The 24,101-nt window shown below is 44.1% G+C and overlaps 1 protein-coding gene across 1 annotated transcript in view; it reads right to left on the reverse strand.

Moving 5' to 3' along the window:
- The window catches only part of CD81 (CD81 molecule), a 195,448-nt gene that overhangs the window by 99,526 nt on the left and 71,821 nt on the right, over window positions 1–24,101 (reverse strand). The window contains exon 2 of the mRNA XM_029583180.1: window positions 2,159–2,273. Within this exon, the coding sequence (XP_029439040.1) occupies window positions 2,159–2,273 (115 nt within the window). The remainder of the gene's footprint in view (window positions 1–2,158; window positions 2,274–24,101) is intronic.

Raw genomic sequence — 24,101 nt, forward strand, 5'->3', positions numbered from 1 at the left:
ATCATTTCAGATTGATGTGCATTTAAAAGGTTTTAGCACAAATTGTGTTCAAATGCACTAAATGGGCTTTAGTGCACCTTAATTTATTTATTTATTTATTGTTTTTGTTATACCGAGTTTCATGACAGGCATCACATCAACCCGGTTTACAATTAACAAAGTGTGAAAAGCATAACGTAGCGTAATAAACAATATTCTCAATAAGAACCTTGAACTTTTAAATACAGGGAATCAGAAAAAGGATGTGAGAAAGTTACAATAAAACAGGGAAAAATTAACTTGGAACTGGAAGAGGGGAGAGAAAGAACAGAGCAATATTTACATTTCAGCCAATTAATGTAATAGAGTAGCAAGATGAGTAAATAAGACTATGCGAATAAATGTGGCGGTACAACACTATGAGACGGAACATACGTAACCAGAAGGCTAAATATGAAACAGAATATGAATAAATATGACACAGTATTTAGATCCAATTGTGCTGTTTTAGCATGTACTAATACAGTTAGTGCACAAAAAAAACAAAACAAAAAAACAAAAACAAACAACCCCCAGCACCTACTGAACAAAAAATGGCAAATAGCAGCACATTCCTACCCTTAGGAAAGGAAGCTTCTGGGGCCAGGGAAATACATACAATACCTGAATGTAATCTGCCTTGAAGTGGCTGAAAGGCAGAATACAAATCAAATAAAAATAAACAGCTCCTCACTGCTTTGACTCCCCCTCTGCTCAACCTGCCTGTGCAACACTTTTTTTTTTTTTTTTTTAAATAAAGATCAGTGCCCTGGCAAGGGAGGAAGCACCATTCCCTTCAGTTCACAGACCTAGAAAGCTGTCCCCCTCAGCACGGATCCTCTCCGCCTGCCCCTGTTGGAAGCAGCGCTTTTTCACCTCAAAGCTCCAAAATAGGAGGTGTTTGACATTTTGTATGCTACAGCTCTCCACCGACCTCATTCCATGTAGATACAGTAGATAGATCAGGATGCAGGTGAGCGAGTACTCGTGGTGGGCTTACTGGATAACTGCTTGAAGCACACGTTAGCTAGATTTGACGGAAGGAAGGTCGGTGGCGATACTCTTTCTTCCCCTCACACCTTGGCCCCCCCATGCCAGCAGAAGAGGAGAGACTGGGTTAGGGCTAAAGAGCTGATTACTGCTGCTTTTGTGGCATGGGGTGGGAGGTAAGGAAGCGAGGTATTAGGAAACTAAACCTGGGTAGAGACTGCAGGGAGAATAAGAACAGAGGCTGAATAGTGAGGGGGGGGGGGGAATGGACTCTGGGATAGGGGAGACAACAGATCGAGCAAGGATGGGTGGGGGACAGTGAAGACAGCAATTGAGTGGGGATGCGTTAGTTGGGCTGGGGGAAGAGATTAAGACGGGCCTACAGATTGAGTTAGGTGTAAGAAGGCTGGGGAGAAGTTGAGAGAGTATAAAAGATCTGGAGGGCTGAAGTGATCATTGCTTTGCCACTGGCTCCATACATCACATACTTAAGGAAACTTATTTCAGCAATAAAGCGATAGCAACATTGCCTTTATTTATTTGTTTGAATTGCCACTTTTTACAATGAATGGTCTCACAGCAGATTACAATAACCATTTAAGTAGATTACAATAGTACTAGATCAACAGACAGTATTGGTTGAGCATCTATGTTTTTAAAGACGTATTCATAGTTAGGATGTTTTGTTGTTGCCGCAGATCTAGGAATACTTCTGTGGTAACCTGGTCGCTGGACAGGAAGTCTGTTGGGAATGCTTGGCTAAAAAGCCGTGCTTTTGGCTTTTTTTCTGAAGGTGAGGTAGCTGGGCTCCAAGCATAGGGATAATGGAAGCACGTTCCAGGTCTTTGGTGCGTGACAACTAGAGGCCCTGAAGTCTGGTGCAGGGCAGTCTAGCAGAGGCCAGAAGTGGGAGTGGAAAGCAGAGCCATTTGGGAAGATTTGTGTTCTCTTGGAGAGAAGGCGGCTTTATGAGACTTGCATGTCTAAGGTGATTCTGGCTAAGGGGGAAAAAAAAACAAACAAAAAAACACCAACCCTCAAGGGGCATGATGGGAAGACAGGGAGCCATACGAGTTAGGAAGAGAAGAGGAACTGGACCCTAGCAGAGTAAATTTCACAATGAGCGAGGCCTGTGGCAGGTGCTACTTACCAATGAAGAAGGTGCTGGGAGCTGATCTATCTCCTATCTGCAGGTACAGAATGCCAGTCGTCTGGGGATCATGTCGAAGCCAGAGGGCCACACCGAGAATCACTCCTCCAGCCAGCTGAGGAAAAAGACAGACAGACGAATGACAAAGCTGTTTACCTTCAGGGCTTTAGGCTGGTTAAAGGAATGTCTCACTCCCAAGTCAAACCCTGAACAGAAAGGTCCACAAGCACCAACCTAAGCTAATAGGAGCCTTGGCTGGTACCTAGCAGCTATTTTTTTCTGCATCAATGGTGGGTGGTGTAAGGAAATTAGAATTAAAAAAAGTTACAATAAGGGCCCTGAACTCAGCAGTCAGAGTAACAGAAAAATATGAGAAAATAAGTATGAAAGCTTGCTGGGCAGACTGGATGGGCCTTTTGGTCTTCTTCTGCCTGTCATTTCTATGTTTCTAGTCCCTCGTACACTGAAAGCTTATGAGTTGACTAAGATTATGGTTCCAGTTGCAGGACACACACAAGGGGTCTCAGGTCCTTCAGAAATCATTGCCATTTCTTGTATTTATTTCATATGATGAACAAATGGACAGGGAGTTAACATAAGAGTATTTTATTTTATTGTAAGGATATTTTTTTTTTTTATCAGGTTGATGTGCTTTAGACAGACATTACTGAACATGCCCCTATGTGTCGACATAGCATCTATTTTACTGTAAGCACGTAGCTAATTTCTTGTTTTAGAGTGAGAATCCTATTCTAAACTCCCTTTTGCTTTCCAGGCCCATTGGAACTGGAGGTTACAGCACCATATGCTTCCACTCACAGCTACCTATGGTCTTCTGTCCCCTTTTAATCCCACGGACTCCCTTTCCTGCCTATCGCACTCATTGCAGCAGTCGCCCTTTCGCGGAGGAATATGGACTGCTGTTCCCTCTGGACCCCAACCCAAGCACACGCCCGAGCTGGTCAGTAGGCAGTGGTGATTCCCTTTCTTGGAGACTTGAGAAGGCTTCTGCATGCCAAGGAGCCAGGTCTGCAAACTAAATCATGGTCTCTCACATGGCAGCACGCAGTCATCAGGCTGGCACAGCATATGACGACTTATGGTTTAGGAAGGAAGAAATGACTTCGGGGCTCTCAAACAGACGATTTTACTTAAATTTTTGGATTTTGCACACCTAAGCGACAACCACAAAAATCAATCAGGGGTCTGTGATAAGACTAGATCTCCAGAGTTACAAATGAATTTAGATTTATACAAATGGGAAAACCCACAGGTTACAAACAGGCAAAACTATGCAGATCACAGTTTCTTGGTGCTATTCCTACATCTGCTGGCATCATCACTACTTAAAGACTCTCCTGGGATAGAGTGTGTTTGCACATTTTTGGAATTAACAAGATGCACCTTTTATCATGTCTACATTGATGCTGCTCTCATCCTGTCCCAAGTTACCAGTTAGCCCATAACCTGAAGGATATATCTGTGTGGAGCTTCTGTACAGAAAAACTTTCCATTTTACCCAAGATAATGAGGAAGGCTGTCTAAAACCTACAAACATTAACTTCATGGCAGGAATAAAATAAAAAGCTGAACAGAGAAATGGTGGTTCTTTATGACTACTCAGTCTTACTTCTAAGCTAAGTTATTTCAAAGAAACCCTAAAAGTGCAGTTATGCAGCTGCTTTACACTACAACTGGCAGAGACTATAATGGATGCCAATGGATAAGGACAGTTTGCTCCACTATTGCAAGATTTGGGAACAGTGCATGAGATCTTCCTCCACCTCTGACTTTTTAAAAAGGAGTCCATGTATTCACAGCCCTGTTCAACCACTCACAGGCAGAAGCCAAATAGAGTAAGTTTTACATAAATAGGCTTGCAGGAAACTTAAGTGCCTTGTAGAAGATTCATCTCCTACAGACTTAATACACAAATCAACTTTATTAATACCACATGGATTCCTCCTTTGGGTTTTTAATGTTTCACAGATGAGGTAAGAAACAGAAGCAAAAAAAAATATATATATAAAATAAATCAAATAGCTAAATAAAGCATTTGGAAATCATTCTGAGACATCCCCATGCCCATCTGCACCATTCCAGACACACAGCTCAGGAGCAAGTTCTAGCCTCAGACATCTCACTTCCGCCTTTAGATTTCTCATGCAAGCTCCCTGATGTAACGTGCAACTACCCAACTAGTCTGCAAACTGCCCATTGACTCCCTCCTGCCACATATATGCAGCTCTTTGTGCAATAACCCAAACACGAAGGATGTGGAGAACCTTTGCATTCGAAGCAAGGGGGAAGTCACCACAGCGGAGTATCCACACTTCAGCAACGAAGCCCTCCTAAGGACCATACCGTAAAACAAAATAGAACAGGATCTTTGTGAATAAGCCCCTGCTGTAGCAGATCCCTGTGGACTGGTAATCAAAAAGAGGAGAGTCCACCAGGAGCCTCCGCAGATCTGCATACCATGGCCTCCTGGGCCAAATCTGACACCATCAGAAGCACCATCCCCATGTATCTCGATTCTCAGAATCACTCTGCCCAACATGTGCCATGGGGGAAAGGCATTTTGAAGTTTGCCTTCTAGCCACTCCTGCACAAGGGCATCAATGCCCAAAGAATTCAGATCTCTCCTGCAACTGAAGCAGCGAGGAACCTTCGCACTGGGTGATGTCGACAGCAAGTCTAGAAACGGGCAGCACCAGTGGTCCACAAGCTGGAACGCTTTGTTTGACAAATCCCATTCTCCTGGATCCAGACTGTCTGCTGAGAAAATTGATTCTTCCATTGTCTTTCCCTACATTGTGTGAGGCTGAGATCTCCTGAAGATGTACTTCCACCCGTTCCATGAGTTGGGTTATTTCCTATAATATTTGCTGGCTCTTAGTTCCTCCCTGGCGATTGATGTAAACCACCGTCATTGCACTGTCTGACATTTTTCGAACTGCTCGAATCTGCAAGCGGTCGACGAATCACAAGCATGTCAACCAAACGGGCACGGGCTTCCAGCCGATTGTTGCTCCAGAGAGACTCTTCTGTGCTCCAGCATCCTTGCGCTGTCAACTCCAGACAGTGAGTCTCCCAATCCTAGAGGCTCACATCCATCGTGAGTACTAGCCAGTCTGGTGTTTGAAGGAGGACGCCTTTTCCTTAGATGATCCACTTGCAACCACTACTGCAGTTGAATGCTGATCTTCACCAGTAAATGAAGCCATATAGAGTAGTCCTGACACACTTGACTCAGAGGTACAAGCAGTATGTGCTGAAGAGGATGCATATGCATCCTTGCCCACGGAACTACCTCTAGGGTGGCTGCCATCAACCTGAGCATCTGTAGGTAAGACCATACTATCGGGCGTTTTGTTTCTGTCAATAGCCACACCTGCATCATCAGTTTCTGAAAGCTGCTCTCCAGTAGGAACATGTTGCCTTTGCTTCATGTTGAAACAATGAGATACTCCAGTGTTTCAGAAGGCTGCAGAATTCTCTTGCTAAGTTCACCACCCAATCTAGTTTCTGTAGCAAGGAGATCACGTTGTATGAGACCTGAAGGCTCTATTTCATATTCTTGGCCCAAATTAGCCAAGTGGCCAAGTACGGATGGATCAGAATGCCATCCTCTCTCAATACTGCCTCTACCACCATCACGACCTTGGAGAAGGTTCTAGGCGCAATGGCCAAGCCGAAGGGTAGCGCTCAAAACTGATGTCACCCCCAAAATAGCAAAATGCAGAAACCATTGATGCTCTAGCCAGATGGAAATATGCAGGAACACCTCTGACAAATCCAGAGACATAATAAACTCCCCCGACTGTACTACCATTATCACAGAGCGTAAGGTTTCCATGCAGAAGTGAGTCACTCGCAAATGATGGTTGACTCCCTTGAGATCCAGGATGGGTGAAAGGAACGCTCCTTCTTGGGTACAATGAAATAAATAAAATAATCGGCCCATAATTTACTTGTGACATGGGTACTGGGATAACTGCCTGCAGGCTGAGAAACCTTAACACACACTGCCTGTCTCTTCTGCAGAGAGTTGCAGGGAGACATCATGAAAACGTTCTGATGAATGCTGAGAAACTAGAGAGCATAGCCTTCTCTTATCACCTCCAGAATCCACTTGTCTGATGTGATCTCAACCCACCTCAGATAAAGAGAATGGCAACCCCCTATTCTCCTGTTCCCAGAGGTGGGTCAGCATACCTTCATTGAGGAGGTTGGAGGCACCACTGCTCGAGCCTGCGCCCTGTCTGGACTATCTGAGATTAAAGGACCAAAACCTACCTAAGAGTCAAGCCTTTCAAGAAGCCGCTCCTCTGTAGGGTCGAAAGCATTTGAAACCCCTAGCCTGGCCTCTCGCGCCGAATGAGCGCAACACCTGCCTTTTGTCCTCTGGTAACAGAGGAACCTGGGACTCACCCCACTTATTTTTTCCTTACTCACTCCCAATCAAGAGCAATCTTTTAAAGGGTAATTTTGTAAGATTACACTTTGAAATTGTTTCAGCCAACCAATTCCTCAGCCATAGCTGGTGCTTGGCAGATGCTGGTTCCATCACTGCCCTGGAATTCAAACTAGCTTCATCGACTTCCTGAGAGAGAAGGAGCAAGTGCAAGCCACCAGGGAGCAGCAAGAGGCTATCTGCAAATTCACTGTCATCGCCTCAAGCCCTGCTTAAGGATAGCCTCAATTCTCCTAGCCTGTGTATCCTTCAATGCCGCTCCCCCTTCTACAGGGATAGCCACCCACTTTATGCCATACACCAGCGCATCCACTTTTAGAAAGCGCAACTGCTCTCTCGCTGCTGGATCCAGGAGGTACAGTGCTTCCAAGGATCTTCCCCTTTAAAAATTAGCTTCCAGGGCACCCCATTCAAAGTTAATCAATTCTTGAACAGCATCCATAATGGGGAAGATATATGCTACCTTACACAAAAATTAAAATGGGATCATTTTTCGGCTCAGACATGGAATCAGCACCCAGCATCTTCAATGTCTGGGAGATCACAGTTGGTAACTCAACACTGTTCTATATGGCTCCAATCCTGGACATTTTTCCCCATCCTCCAGGGAGTGAAGGTTTGCCTTCATCAACTGTGCCATCTAGGTCCCTATCAGGGTGACCCACAGCAGGTCTAGACACACTCCAAGGCTTGCCTGTTGCACCAGGCGTGCGCCTGAAGAAAGCACTGAAGCCCTTGAAAAAGATTCTACCCAAGAAAGAGCAGAAGGATCCATACCAAAACCAGGGGGCATCGATCCTGCACCCACTGACTTACCATACGCTGCTGATAAACCAGTTAGGGAACCCCAAAACCAGGCGAAGTCTCTGGCAGTTTCCCCTCTGGTCCCATTACCGCATCATGCTGGGAAGGGCCGGGCTCAACAAAATGAGTCGGAGACAACTCTCCCTAAGCCTACAAGCAGCGCTAACACAAGTTAGAGGAGTCACCAGGCTGTGCTGCCCAAATATGGCAAGCACAAAGGGTATGACGCTTAGGCTTTTTTGCTATTGGTGCCATGGATAAACACCCACTCCCAAAAAAGTCTGAAAATTTTGTACCTAGCTGCAAGCTCGCACAAGCGAGCCTGGACAAAGCACTCAAAAAATAAGTTCTAACAAGTGCGCACTACGGATGCCCAAAACATAGGCGCCCAATATGTGGTCCACGCAGGCACCCACCTAAGTGCACATCCGGACGCGCAAGCACAAACTGATGTCAGACACCGTTTCACGTCAGACTTGTTCTAAGTAAAGCATGCAGTTGCTGCCATGTCCTACCACGTGGCGTCTAAGCAAAGCCTGAGAGTGAGGCCTAACCAAAAAGGCTGCTTAACCCAAGCTGCCATGATTCCCCAAGCTCCCCCAGAGATGGGAATGGAAGTCATGCACAGAGCTTGGAGACCAGAAGGGGAATGGAATCCCTAAAATTAACTCCCCCCCACCCCCTTTTTTATATATAGATATTCATATTCTTTACCTGAGCTCAGCCTGTCCCGGCCAAGTACAGATTTCAGTCTCCGGTTGCGGGTAGAGAGGGCAAAGGCCTTCACCGCTACACTCTGCTTTGCTCGCCTCCAACCTGTTTGTCTCTCTACAACTGTCCATACAGGAAAACCAACAACCGGACTCTACTGAGGGAAGGATCCGCAGGAAAACTTGACTAAGGGAAGGACCATAAAGTATCACCACAGGAGAGTGGGGCAAATTAATTTTCTTCTTTCTCCTTATAAAAATAATCAAAACAAAATAAAACCAAAAAACTTTAGAAGCAATTCCTAGTAGGGAGATGCATGTCCACCATCTGCTGGAGACAGAGAATACTGGTGGGCTGATATCAGTGCAGGGGTATATATGCACCATGGTGTTAGCTTTGCTCGGACTCCATCTGGTGTGGATTAACCTATCTGAATGCTAAGAAAGCTGATCACTCATATGTTGGGCAGTAGCCCAAATCATGTGCGGTGAATGCATGCAATAGCTGAACAGCTGGGAGCAAAGATAGTCCAGGCATTCAAGAATGCATGGGATAAGCAGAGTGGGGGAGGCAAGGGCGAATTCAGAGATTCAAGGAAGGTCTGCAGAAGCACAGTAGGCAAGGAAAATGGACAATCATATTCTCTATCATAAACCAGTCAAGAAAAAAAAAATGTGCTTCCAAAGTTCATTCCAAAAGCACAAGTATGCAACAGCAAATATCAAAAATTGTATTTCTGCATCAGTTCACTACTAGGAAACCCTTCATTTCATGCACGGTTTCCTGGATTCCCAGTCTCCTTTGACATACCACTGCCAACAATGTGGCTGGAAATTTTCCCAGGGTTTATTTTTCCATGGATAATGTTCCACTTCTAAAAATGTTTCATAACATTCATTAGTAATAATGAATGGGATGCCAATACGGTATGTTATTAGGCAAGCTGGGCAATGTCAAAGCTGTAAATTGGTTTTCAGTTGATTATCCTTAAATCTGAAAGCATACATATGTTTTTGTTTTGATTTTTTAAATGATTGTGAATAGGAGGATAGATACATTAATATGATAATCCAAACCAAATTTTAGGGAAAGCTAATGCAGGTCCCACCAAAAGCAAAACAAATTGAGATAAAATAAAGTGCAAACAAAACCAAATACTAAAACTGTAATTAATTCATTTCACATTCAGTGAAAATAAACATACACAGCAGTGTCTCATTTCTCTTCCATGCTGGGGATTTGTGTGTGTGTGCATTAAGTGCTTTTGGTTTAAAGTAATCCTGTTAATATCTAATCAGAAAACTAGTTTATATGCCACATAGTCCAAGTCAAGGCACAGAAGGAAGGAAAAGTTGGTAGATGTAAATACTGCAGACAGGAGAATGTTAACAATGGAACAGGAATGAAAACATTTAATACAATTTAGAAATTTGTAAAGGGTGCTAAGGAGACAAACCAGTTGGTGGCAGTGAAAAAGCAAAAAAAATAGCAGCTTAAGACTGAATTTATCAGACTTTTGGAAATAGCCAAGGCTACAGGAATGATAAAGTATGTCAAAGGTCAGCATTAAATTTCACTTTTGCCTTCTGGGCTTAAAAGAAATCACATGACTTACAAGAATGCAGTCTTAATGTATAGGAGATAAAATGTTATGCAAACTAATCCATGTGTGTGCGCAGTTTTGGGGGAAGTGACATCATAGCCATCATAGCCAGACATCATAGCCTCATAGCCAAAAAAGAATTCAAGCTCACATCACAAACCTGCAATATTCCCAATCAATACGAAGTAGGTTTTTTCAAATCTCAATCCCTACAAATCTGCCTTATCTATACCCCTCCTGGTCTACTAGAAAAAGACCCCTCCCCCCTCATCGAATTCCTCACCATCTCCCTCTCCCCCGACATCCCTACAATACTCCTTGGCGACTTTAACCTCCACGTCGACTCCTCTCCACAATCCCCTACATGCGAAGCCTTCATCTCATCCCTAGATGCAATGGGCTTCACCCAACTGATTCACTCCCCAACCCACAAAGCAGGTCACACCCTTGACCTTATTTTCACTAACTCACTCATCAATGTCATCCACACCCCCACATGCCTCCCAGTTCCCTGGTCTGACCACTCCATCATCAGTACTACCCTCTCTCTACCACCCCCCACCCACCCCCTCTCCTCCTCAACCCAAATCCTTCCAACTTCGTAAAACCTGCCCCATTGACACTCTTGAAATGGCGTGCTCCAACATTCCAAATCACATTGACCTGGAGACAGCAGATAGTGCTATATCCTCCTGGGCAGAAACCACCCAAAACATAGCCAACAACTTATGCCCTATCATCCAAAAAACAATCACACAAACCACTTCATCCAAAAAACCCTGGTACACCCAAACACTCAAAACCCAAAAAATCCAACTCAGAGCAGCTGAAAGACACTGGCGTAAACACCCCTCCCCTGCCACAAAGACCGTTTATTACCAACTCATGCATGCATATAGAAACGCCATTCAAACAACCAAAAAAGAATACTATGCCAAGAAAATTCACCACCTCCAATTCAACCCGAAAGCACTATTCACCCTAGTCTCAAATCTGACCAAACCCAACGTGTCTTCACCCCAAGTCCCCATCACACAGACCCGATGTAATGAAATCGCCCTCTTCTTAAAAACAAAATATCCAACATCACTGCCAAGTTTACCCCCAATACCAAAAATTCCCACAACACCAACAACATAATCCCTCCTACCCCTCCTACACACACCCTCCTCTCTTCCTTTGAACCCTCCTCATCTCTAGAAATAGAGAACATTTTAAAAAAGATGAGACCTTCCTCCCACCCCTCGGAAACCATACCTACTAAACTACTACTCGCTATCCCTAAAACAATAGCCACTCCACTCTCCAAAATCGTGAACTGTTCCCTGGAACATGGCCTGGTCCCGAACTCCCTCAAACAAGCTGTGGTCAAACCCATTCTAAAAAAACCCTCCCTTGATCCCTCCAACCTATCCAACCTCCGTCCTATCTCCAATCTCCCTTTCCTCTCCAAAGTCATGGAGAAATTAGTAAACCACCGTCTCTCTGACCACCTAGAACAATCCAACATTCTCCCACCTACACAATATGGATTCCGAAAACACCTCAGTACTGAATCCCTACTTCTTTCCCTTACTGATACCCTCATCAAAGGAATGGATGCCGGCAACTCCTATCTCATTGCCATGCTGGACATCTCCGCTGCCTTTGACACCGTAAATCATAACATCCTCATCAACACCCTCATTAGTATAGGAATCTCAGGTACTGCTCTTTCTTGGATTAAGTCCTTCCTCCAAAACCGTACCTACACAGTCCTCACTGACAACTTTACATCCCCCCCTGTCAATCTCGACTGTGGCGTTCCTCAAGGTTCCTCCCTTTCCTCCACCTTATTTAACATTTACATGCTCCCCCTTACAAACCTCCTCTCCAACCTTGGTATTACACACTTCATCTACGCGGATGATGTGCAAATCCTCATCCCCTTCACAAACTCTGTACTCATTGCAATCCAAAAATGGAACACTATTCTCACCTCCATAAACCAGCTCCTCACTGACATGCACCTAGCCCTCAACCCACAAAAAACCGAACTCCTCCTCATCTCCTCTAAACATGCATCCATACCCATTCCCTCCACTCTCCATTCCCCCAATTTGCTTTCTAACACAAGAAACCTTGGTATCATACTTGATAACCAACTTACCTTCAAACCATACATCAAATCCATCCTTAGCAGTTGCTATTTCAAACTCCAAACCCTTAAAAAACTCAAACCCCTTCTCTACTTCTCTGACTTCCGTACTGTACTCCAATCCTTAATTTTCTCTAAAATTGACTACTGTAACTCTCTCCTTCTTGGACTCCCTGCCACCCACATCAAACCTCTCCAACTCCTTCAAAACGCTACCGCTCGTATCCTCACTAATGTAAAAAAAAAAGACCACATTACCCCCACCCTCATTGATCTCCACTGGCTTCCCATTCACTCACGAATTATTTACAAGACGCTTACCCTCATCCACAAAAGTATCACCAACGAGCATTACAACTGGCTAAACCCACCTTTCCTTCCTCGTACCTCCACTAGACCTACCCGTTCATCACTCCAAGCAACCCTTATTCCTCCTTCCATAAAATCCACAAGACTCATTTCCACCACCAATAGAGCCCTTTCCCTTGCAGGCCCCTCCCTTTGGAATTCAATGCCTCTTCACCTACGCACAGAAACCTCCACTCCCACTTTCAAAAAGAATCTCAAAACCTGGCTCTTCCTCCAAGCATACCCCCAATCCTTTTCACCACCTTCTAACACTCTCACCCTACCTTCATCTCTCACCAATACCCCCCTAAAATCCTTTAATCCCCTCCAGGATCCACACCCTACACTTAACCCCCTTTCCCTCTAAGAACTTCAAACACTTCATTCAACCCTTACTTTAAAATAATGTGTCTGTTTTTATCTGCACTTATATAATTCCATATATAACCAGTGTACATACCATCTGCTCCTCAAATCCATGTATATATCTTATCCTTATGTATCTGTTCTCTCCCTCCCCCACCCCCCCCTGTTGTATCTATCCCTCCTTTCCCCAAGTTATTTAGTTATCTGCTTTGTTACTGTGTTACATATTGTTCTTTGTAAAGGCCTCGCCTATATATTCCTTGTTATAAGTTACTTGTAAACCGGCACGATGTGCAAACGGTTGCCGGTATATAAAATAAAATAAATAAAATAAATAAATAAATCTTTACCAATGGTTCAGAAACATTGAGCTGAGAATTTATTCTACATGGTCCTGAAAAAGTACAAGCAAAGGTTCTTCCAAAGATTAATAGTTTTACCAAAATGACTTGGGTATTCTATTACTCACTTAACCTAAGTACCAATCTAACAGCTTCTAAGTTAATCAAGATAACCACAATACACGTCATTCTCACTGACACTTATGAGCAGAGTGTCTTATTCTGTGTAAGAACTGTGGTGCTTATATCGGGGGGGGGGGGGGGGGGGGAGAACTACAGCCTACGGGCCAAATCTGGCCCCATCACCAGCCTCTCTCCTTTAAGTTTACATTACACATGGCCCACCAACGCTAACTGCCTGCCTCAGCGGGCATGTCTCCCTTTGTGACGCGCTTAACCATGCAACGTTGGGCACATACGCAGGTACGTCAGTGTTATTTAAGGACGCGCTGGTGGAGTTCCCAACCACTCGCAAGCAAGATGACCTGCACTGCACACATGCAGTGATGTGCTGGTGGAGCTCCCATCCCCATCCCCCACTAAAATTGACTTGCCAGAACCCAGCTGGCAGAAGATGACAACAATGATGATCTGAGCCCAAAGTTGACCAGCACCCAGCCAGCAGGAAGAAGACTACGATTTAGGGAAGGAGGAGTGAGTCGGGAAGGGAAGAGAGTAGAAAAGGGTAAGTAACAGAGGGAAAGAAAAGGAGTGGAGGGAGAGAGTGACAGGAAAGAGTGAATGGGGGAGGGACAGAAATGAAGGAAGATGTAGGGGGATGGCGGATGAATGACTGAAAGGTGAGTGAGAGGGAAGAGGTAGGGAGGAATTGGAAGAGGGGATAGAAGGATTTGTGAGTGCAAGAGCGAGAGTGTGTGCGTGAAAGAGAAGAGAGAGAGTGTTCCACCTCCCCCCTAACCCACTGCAATCTCATGGTGACTGGAAATCAAAAGTTCATAGGTATGGAGAGGAGGACATTTTTAACCTTAATAGTTTTAATTGGGTCTTATGTCTGTTTTGAAATATTTAATTGATTTTTGGCAAATTTTTTTTTTTTTTTTAATACATTCTATTCATCTTCTGTTTTGAAATATTAGTTTGGCTTTTATCATTGATTTTATATATTTCTTGATTTTTGTTTTGTGAAGAATGGTGATATTTCTGGGTTTGCATTATTGCACTGTATATAAAAAAAAAGTCTGGCTTTTAGTGGTTTCCAGTTCAGTTTTTTGTCTGCACCTTTTGATTTATACTTGGGTCTTTTTATTTTAAATTGGGGACGGTCTGTCAGTGTTCTGCATTTGTGACTGAGAAATGCCTTGTACCCTCTTCAGTTGAAGGTTTTGCTGAGTTTGGTAGAGGCTGGGAGCCATGATTGAAGGGGCTCCTGAGTGCTAAAAGTGATGGTACATAAGCCTGTTTGTTACCTAAAGCAAGTGCTGGGGGTTTGACTGTTGTGCTGAGGAGCTCCAAGGGGCAGCACTCCCCCTTGTTGCAGCTGATTACTTGTAATGTGGCCCCAGCACAAAAAAAAGTTTTCCCTCCTCTGGCTTATGTCCCGAAGCATACCACATGGAGACTTAAGGACTTGTCTCATTTGCCTTCAATTGTCTAAAATGAAAAATGAGCTGAATCATCTGAGTGAAGAATTGTCTAGCTTTCGAACGCTCCTGCCACTTACTTTGCTGTGTTCAGAACATCTCCCCCAACTCCCACAGGATTCAGAAATCCAGAAATAAATGAATTACAGTGGGCTCTGGTAGAACCAGGCCTGTTACCCAGGGACACCCATCTGCCCCCACTCCCACAGAGAAATCCAGGAATAAAATGGATTACAGTGGGCTTGGCCTGTGAAGGAGATCCGCCCACACTCCCCAATGATACCTTTACATAATTCCTTTTCTGCATTGGAAAATGAAAAATGCACCAGCAAGAGAAAATGAAGTAGTGTCTGAAAGGCAAGAAGATACCCAGTGCACCCAGAAAAACCCTTTTACATTAGCAAATGCCATAAAGGAAAGCTTCATTTGTTGGGAGAGGAACTAATTTGGGAAATCTTTTTTTATGGCGATGCAATAGTTAAATGTCTTCCAAGATCTTCAGTTAGTACAAATGCAAGCCACACACGTCAATGGAATTATAGAAGTAAGGACTTTAGTATCAATATCATCCATCTGGGGACTAATGACCTTGCTAAAGAGAGTATCCAACAATACAGAATGACTTCCAGAATCTAGGGAAGAAGATTAGAAACATGGCAAAGCCTATTGCCTTTTCTAAAGTATTCCAGTTTTATTGGCTACCTTTTGCTACTCCCATCCTTTAGTTTAAATGCCTGATAATGTATGACCTGAATTTCCTGCTTAGGATCCTCTTTCTTGCCATGGACAAATGTAGGGACATCTTTACTGTACAGCTTATAACTGCTCCATAAACAGCTCCCGGCCTCCAATGTATCCAAAACCACTTTCTTTACACCAACTTTTGAGCCATGTATTGAAATTATCTATATGACATAGCCCTTTCCATAACAGGCAATGCCACCCCCATGCAATACAGGAAATGGAAGGAGAAAATAAAAAATCAACCAGATCAATATTCCACACTAAAGCCAAAAGAGCAGAAGAGGTGGCTAGGAAGAGCAGCAAGAAGAAATGGAAAGCTCTGACCACAAATGCTCGTAGTCTGGGCAATAAAATCCCCCCATCTGCAGGCCCTAATGGTGGAGGCGAACTTGGATACTGTTGCAATTTACAGGGACATGGTTCAGTGAAAGGACAGCAGACAGAAAAGGAGGGGGAAGCTCTTTATATCAAACACAATATCCAAGCAACTGAAATGTAAGGGGCATGGGGTAAAGAAACACTAAGCTGTTAAAGATGGCGGCATTTCATTTATACTTGAGTGGTCTACAGGTCTCTGAACTCAAAACGGAAGAAATGGACAGAGATCTGGTCAAAGATATGCAAGAGATGGGAAAGAAGCATAAGGGCTGCTGGTTGGAGACTTCAATCTTCCAGATGTCGATTGGAGTATCCAGATAGCAGAATTTGCAAAAAAAGTAGGTGGTAGAGTGGATGCCCTTCAATGGGCTCTGCTCAAACTGTGATGGAACCCACAAGCGAGGGAGGGATTCTTGACCTAGTGCTCACAAATGGGGATAATGGTCTCGAAGGGCTGAGTAGGTGCCAACCTGAACACCAGTGATCAGATGGGAAGATTTGATATAACAACCAGGATAGAGAGAAGACCCAAAAAATACACACTTTGGTAAAACGGGGGATGTATCTCGAGAAGGCACTAGAAGACTGAGAGAAGACTGATGAAGTGGAACAGTGAGGCCAAATTAAAAGGAACCATTATAAAGGCAACAAATCTTTTATATAAGAAAAGTAAACAAAAGAAAAAGGAAAAAAGAAACCAATCTGATTTTCAAAAAAAAAAAAAAAAGGCAAAAAGAATAGAATTCAAGAAATACAAAGGAACCCCAAAAGAAGAACACAGGGAAAAATCTTGTGAAGCTGAGAGAAGGAAAGAAAATCAGGAAAGCAAAATGTCAAGAAGAAAGAATTGTCAAAGAGGTGAGAAAACATTTTTCAGATATATCAGAGAAAAGAGGAAGATCAGAAGTAGTATTGTAAATTTGAAAGGAAATGAGACAAGAACAATGTCTGGAGAACAAAGAAGAAATAGCAGGAATATTAAACACTTCAGTTCGGTGTTCACTATAGAGTATCCTGGAGCAGGAATTAGAGTGGGGTAGACAACCCTATTTACAGAAGAGAATGCATGGGAAGGACTAGGCACATTGAAAGTAGACAAGGCCATGGAGAAAGTTGATATGATACATCTCAGGATACTAAGGGAGCTCAGATGTGCTGGCAGGTCCATTGAAAGTCCTGTTCAATAGATCCTTGGAAACAAGAGTGGTTCCACAAGACTGAAGAGCAGTGGTGGTCCCGTTTCACAAAAGGTGGTACTAGAGAGGTGGCTGGAAACTACAGGTTGGTTAGCCTTATTTCAGGTGGGTAAATTAATCGAGACTTTGCTGAGGGAAGGCTAGTAAACTAACTACAATCCGATGGGTTGCTGGACCCAGAGGCAACATGGTTTCACAAGAGGAAGGTCCTGTTAAACAAATCTGATTGTTTTAATTGGGTGACTAGAGAATTAGATCAAGGAAGAGTACTCAATATGGATTTACTTGGATTTCAGCAAAGCTTTTGATATGGTCCTGCATAGGAGGTTCATGAATAAAGTGAGAAGCCTGGAATTGGGTGCCAAGGTGATGGAATGGATTGCAAGTTGGTTGACTGACAGGAGACAGCACGTAAGGTTGATGGATCCTACTCTGAAGCGAGCACAATGTTAAGTGGAGTGCCTCAAGAATTGGTTTTGGGACAGCTCATCTTCATGAGTGACATTAACAGAGGGGTTAAAGGGAAAAACATCTTTTTGTGGATGATACTAAGATCTGTAACAGAATAGGCAAGCTCGAAGGAATAGAGAATGAAAAGTGATTTACAAAAGCTTGAAGAATGGTTGAAGGTTTGGCAGCTTGGATTCAATGTCAGGAACTGCAGAGTCATACATCTGGGGTATAGTAATCTAAAAGAGCTATTTACGATGGGGGGTGGTGAAAGATTAATGTCATAGATCAGGAGAAAATCATGGGGTGATTGTGACTGCTTCGTTGCCTTCAAAATCACCAATGTGACAAGGAAGTGGCTAAAGACTGAGGGATGCTGGGCTGCATGGAGAGAGGAATAACCACCAGGAAAGAGGTGGTGATAATGCCCTTGAACAGATCTTTGGCAAGGCTTCTCCTGGAGTGTTATGTTCAGGTCTAGAGACTATTTCAAAGGACAGAGACAGGATGGAAGCTGCCCAGAGAAAAGCAACCAAAATTGTGTGAGGTCTGCATAAGAAGTCTTATGAGATGAGGCTTAAGGAACCAAATATGTATACACTGGAGGAGAGGAGATGCAGGGGAGATATGATAAAGTTCTTCAGATATCTGAAAGGTATTAATGATGCAAAAACATCAAATCTTTTCCACTGGAAAAAAAAAAGTAGAAGTCACCATATGAAACTCAAATAGAAAATATATTTTTTCACAAATGCCTGGAACGCCCTCCTTTTCCGGGAGGTGAAGACAATAATAGCAACAGAGTTCAAGAGGGCATGGGATAAACACCGTAGACCCCAAGAGGTTTAAAGGATAAAAAGGAAGAAATGAGGGAACCCATATTTAACTTTAGGTGTAACATTTCTGCATGGGGATAACCTGCACGGGAGTGGCTGTAACTACCACCATAAGCAACTTTATCTGCCATCACTTACTGTGTCAGTATGTACTGGTCCATGATGCAAGTGCATCTGGAGTACTTGGTGCAGTTCTGGTCACCTCATTTGAACAAGACAGAGCTAGAAAACGTGCAGAGATGCAATAATCGTCTCCGCTTCAAGGGGGAGGGGGGGGGGGGAAGACTCAGGACCCTGACTTTTACGGTCCGGAGTATTGAGACGGCAACCACTAGGGGAAAAACACTGGACTGCTTCTATGGCCAAGTCCAAAAGCCGAGCATGTTCAAGCAGCACTGTCTGAATTATCAAGAAGGCTGCTCACCCTGTAAAAAGGATGCTAGCAGCAATTTTGATATGGGTTTGACAGTGCTTGGTTTTGATTGTTAATACTACTACCCTTAACATAAAGCTTGGGGGTAACCAGCATGGCGCGGCAGTTACTATCATAAGAAGCTTGCTGAGCATTTCGTCTGTTACGATGAGGGCGACAAAAAGGATAAAGGGTATGGAAGTGCTTGGAGAACAGACAGAAGATTTATATAATCACGAGTGGTGTGGAACAAGTTAATATAGAACAGTTCTTTACCCTTTCAATTAGTACTAGGATGATACAAAACTGGTAGCAAACTTAGTACAAAATATAAGGAAGAATTTTTTCCCCCCTCTGTCAATGCCCAATTAAGCATCATGTGGTAGAGGTCACAGGTATAGTCTGGACGAGAATTGCATGAAATAGTTTTGCAGACTTAAGTACTGCCGTCCCTTGCTTCTGGAAGCGAGGAACAAGAAATGTATTTCCCCCATCATCACAGGCCTAATCCAACATGTTGGTTCGTTTGCTCTTCCAAGAGGTAGCAGAAAGCTCTGTGGCTTTCTCAGAGGTGGATTTTCACAAGGATTTGTGCATATAAAACCCGGGTTGTGCATGTAAATTGCCTTTTGAAATCATCCGGGAGCAAGCGCATATAAGATAAATAAGGATCTTTATATGCGTGCTCTCAAGAGGCATGGGGGGAGGGGATCTGACGCTCACCCTTTCGCTTTTTGGAAGTAGGTACACCTGCTCATGAGCAGGTGTAATTCTCTGCGCGTGAACACGTGTGTCTTGGGTCAACCCGTGAATTTATGCATGTGAGTCTGCTTTAGAAATTTGGGCAGTTGAAAATTCCCCTCCAAATCCCACTCCACCAGTTTATGCTCTCAGGTAACCCAGGATACAGTGACAACCCACGCCAGATTTTGCTCTTTATGACTTTTACCCCAATGTCTTCTTGAAAATGTCAGCCTGTTTATGAAATTGAAGTGTACTGTGCTGGAACAGGAGTGTCTGAAATCTCAGTTGGGAAACTGGGTCAGTGATGCATACTGGCAAATACTTTCCTTGAGTAGAGACCATTTGACTTTTGTCTCTTTTTGGGATATTTCAGTTCTAGACTTATGCGTATTTCATCATAGTAGCCAAAAATCCCTAAAACCTTTACCAATTATGAGTCAGTAAGCAAAAATGTGCTAAATATATATTAAGACAATGCTAGAACACAATCCTTGTTAATCCAGTCTGTTTTTTTTTCCATTGGTTGGGATTTGAGACGTAGCCCTCTTCCCGAGGCTCCGCTGCTGCTCTTGAAGAGCAAAGGTTAGCATCAGCCCTCGTCTATGCACAGGCATGCTACACAAATCCTTTCAAGCATTCACTGTGAACTGGCACAGGATCAGCCATCAAATTCCAGCTGGTGATGGCAACAGTAGCCAAGGGGCATGGCCCTGGCAGCCCCAGATGATAATCTTCAGGGGAGGGTACTACATTAGAATACAACAATGTCACCAGAGTAACCTGCATAGGGCTGATAAGAGGGATGTGGAACAATCACTGCCTGTATTCAGTAAGTCCCACGCCTCACGTGATCCTCTTATCCAAACAAGCGGGCAGTGCTGTCTCTGCAGGAGAGCAGGCATCACATCCAGAGAGCAGACTTCGTGAAATGATCAAAACAAGAATGTGGTGTCTCAGATGCAGTCCAAAGTTTAAAAATAGCCCTGCTCTAACAGCGGGGGTCGGTTTTCCTTTCTTGCTAGGGGTTTTTGTTTGGTTTTTTTTTTGGCTGTCCATGGCAAGTTAGTCCTATCCAGATTGTTGCTGGGCCCTGTGAGAAGAGGAAGTGGAAATGTGCAGTGCTCGGAGATGTGGATTTTCTGGAGAATTTTTCATGCAGTTTTTTGGGTTTTTTTTCACATTTCTCAGACAATTTTACTCTGCAAATTTTTTTCTGATGCCCTAAATCCTACCTAATAAACGAAGGTTGAACGACGTGCCGCAAATGCGCAGTAGAGAGCAGCTCTACTGCGCATGTGCGGGCAAGGACGTCGGTCTCAGAAAAAAAAAAACCAACATGGCAGCGTCGAGTGGCAGCGGCCAGTAGCGAGGGAGGGAGGAGTGGGTGAGTGTGTGGGAGGGAGGTAGGGGTGGGGAAGAGTGAGGGGAGAGGGAGAATGAGGAAGAGGTGAGAGACAGGGATGTGAGTAAGTGGAAGGGTAAGAAGTTGTGGAGCAGAGAAAAAGGGAGTGGAGGAGGGCTGAGGGAGAGGGGATGGGATTGAGAGAGGGTGGGGAGTGACTGAGGGAAGGGGAGAGAGGTGGGAGTGACTGAGGGAAGGGGAGGGAGGTGAGTGAGGGGAAGGAGGCAGTAGGAGACAGAGGGTGAGTAAGACTGAGTGGAGGGAAGGGGAGGAGTGAACGAGGGGAAGGGGGAGTGAGGGAGAAAAAGTGTAGAAGGGTGCTGTGTTAAATGTAGTGTAGCCCGTTTTAACGGGCTTAACGGCTTGTACTAACATAATAAATGACAGCAGATGAAGATCAAATAAGTGTGTGATCAAATTTGGCATATTATAACCTTCTCTCTCTCTATAAAATAGTGCACGTGACACTGCGCCGTTGATGCCAGAGGGATCAATTTAAATGCTGACTGCACAGTCTTTAAATGATTTACAGACTGCCTATCCAAATTTCTAAGTGGTTTACAGTTTAAAAAATCCATAAAAAGGTCCACATAAAATTAAACAAAGTAGTAACTCAAAATTAGAGTATTAAAAACATAAAAGAATCAAATCACACACATAGGAGGTACAATAAACAAAAACCCTTTGAGAGTGCATAGATCAGATATTTGGATGCACATTTTACAGCATATTAATATTCTCCCGTTCTGAAAGCCTTTTAGGTCAACAGCAATGTTATTAAATGAAGTGGTGTTTAAACTAACTTCCTGCTATTTCTTTTCACAGTAGCACCCACACTGCCTTCTATTCTTGGTATCATTTACCACCCATTGCAAAGTGACAGGCCTTCTACTAGTATTTATTTAAAACAAAATACCAACACATGTTCGTTTCCCACATTTTAGCTCACAGTTGTTCAAGTAGCTGAATTGAAATATTTGATTGGGGGGACAGGAGCTAAATCAATAAAGACACTTAACATGGTTTAAATAAAATACGGAAACATCCACAGTTTTATGTGGATGTTTCCGTATTTTACACTGGAATACTTTAAACTTGGAAGGCAATACCTCATAGTGTGTCATTTTTAGATGTCAATTTAAGCGAAAAGAACCTAAAAGCACAGGCATTCATTGTAGTGCACCCAAAAAGGGCTCTGCAGGATGCGCCGTAATCGTCCACTCAACTAATCTAACAATTTACAGGGGCCACTGCACCTCCATTTTCACCACTGCCATCTGCAGAATCACTGGTGCTACTCATTCAATTCATTTCATGGTCAGACTGAGGAAAACCTGAACCACATTCTCTGAGAGAAAAAACGGACCAAATTTTAAAAGCACTGTTCGTACTAAAGAGCCCACATACGTGAGTATCTAGGCCGTGCAGGAGCCATGCGTATTTTTACAATCCAGAAATCACGCACACATACGCTCGCACAAGTAAAAAAGGTAGGGGGGGGGGGGGGCAGGGCACGTAACGCCATATTTTAAAACCAGAGGCGGCGGCTCGTTTCCACGCATATTCACCACTGCGCCTGATGAGGAAACAAGTCTGCGGAAATCGCATTTAGGGCTTACAAGACAGGGACTGTGGGGCCTGGGCAGGATGAAGAACCAGAGGGGGTCCGGATGACCTCAAGATTGACTGGGCAAACTGGCAGACTAACTGGAAAGACTGGGAACGTCCCTCGCGCGAGCTGGTTTTAAAATCCGCTTAGATACGCACGTTAAACCCGGCAAAGTCCTAAGGAAGATATGCAAAGTAGGTTTGCTTGCGTAAGGGTTTAAAAGTAGGTGCATGCTTATATGCAGTAGGCATATTTAAAGTCACACTCGCACAACTCAACACAGGATTTAAGATTCCAGCGTGCCCTCGGTGTGGACATGTCGTGGGCACTCTATCGCATGTCTTCTGGACCTGTCCGCCGATTAAATGTTTCTGGGGTCGGGTGGCGAATTACTTGGCAGATTTACTGAATGTGGCCATTCCTATTACCCCTTTGTGGCTGCTGTTTGGTTGTATATCACCTATTTGTATTCGGGATCCTGGCTTACGTCTGCTTTTGGCAAAGGCTTGTCTTGTAGGTAAACGAATCATCTTATCGCGCTGGCGGACTACAGATGCGCCCTCTTATTGGGCATGGAGGAACAGCTTCCACTCAATGATGATCCTGGAGAACATGACGGCTCGACACCACCCCAACGCGAGGCGGCGATTTTTGTCCGTGTGGCTCCCGTATATCCAATTACTTCCACATCGTACTCGTAGTCTTCTCCTCAACACTTGAACGAGCTGAACATTGGGTTCTCGAGGAGCAATGTGATCAATGCGGACTGGATGCACTTATATTTCCATGTTGATGCTGTTACTATACCAAGGGGGAGGGTGGGGGGATGGGGGGGTTGGGGTTTTGGTTTTGCTGTATTGCCTTGTTTTGTTTGCCTGGGGAGGGCTCAGAAACACGCCCCCTCAGGCATGTGTGTTGCTTATTTGAAAACAATAAAAACCGTTAAACATTAAGATTCCAGCGTATCCCCGCTCGTGCACCCGTACGCACGTTTTTAAAACTGGTTTGGATGGTTTTTACCAGCGAGTCTATGGGCAAGGGCAACTTATCACACCATCATCTTCACCAATTGTGTTTCTAAGAAGGCAAGAGTCTCCAACAAAAGATTTTGAGCGATGGAAACGAATTAGCAGAGAGGTGTCACTATGGAGGTAGCATGTGTCGTTCCCCCCCCCCCCCCAAAAAAAAAATTTAACTTGCCATCCCAATCTCAGCCATTGCAGCTGTGGCTCCTGCTTCTGGCTTGGATACCTCTTCCCTCCTCACTTCTACAGCAAACCCCCCCCCACGGTTGAAACAGGAGTTGTTTAATCTACAGGGCCCTACGTGGTTCAAGCATCAGCTATTTGAAGTGCATGGGGCTCGTGCATGCAAACAGCTAATGTAACTATAGTAATCTGCATGATTCAAAACAAGAGCACCATGGCTAAAATGATTCAGATTTCAACTGTGGGGACTGCAGGCGGGAAGAGCCATTAGCTGCACTAGGTTAGGGGTATCGAGCCACAAGTTTAGATGCTTCTTGTGGAGGAAACGAGAGATCATGGACTTAAGTTCTGAGGAAGATTAGAGACTCTGAAATTGGTTGGGGAAGGGTACCTAGAGAATTTCACCTCCCTCCGTGTTCCTAACTCCCACCCCTCTTCAACCCCTCCCCCCCCAACTTACTTCATCTCCTTATCTCCCCCCCCCCCCCCCACCTCATGCTTAATCTTCTTGCTGCTAGTGGAGCCTGGGAAACCCCATCAGCCTTTCTATTGTTACTGTCTCCAGCATCTTGAACT

The sequence above is a fragment of the Rhinatrema bivittatum genome, chromosome 17 (genome assembly GCF_901001135.1).
Source record: "Rhinatrema bivittatum chromosome 17, aRhiBiv1.1, whole genome shotgun sequence".
Lineage (NCBI taxonomy): Eukaryota > Metazoa > Chordata > Amphibia > Gymnophiona > Rhinatrematidae > Rhinatrema > Rhinatrema bivittatum.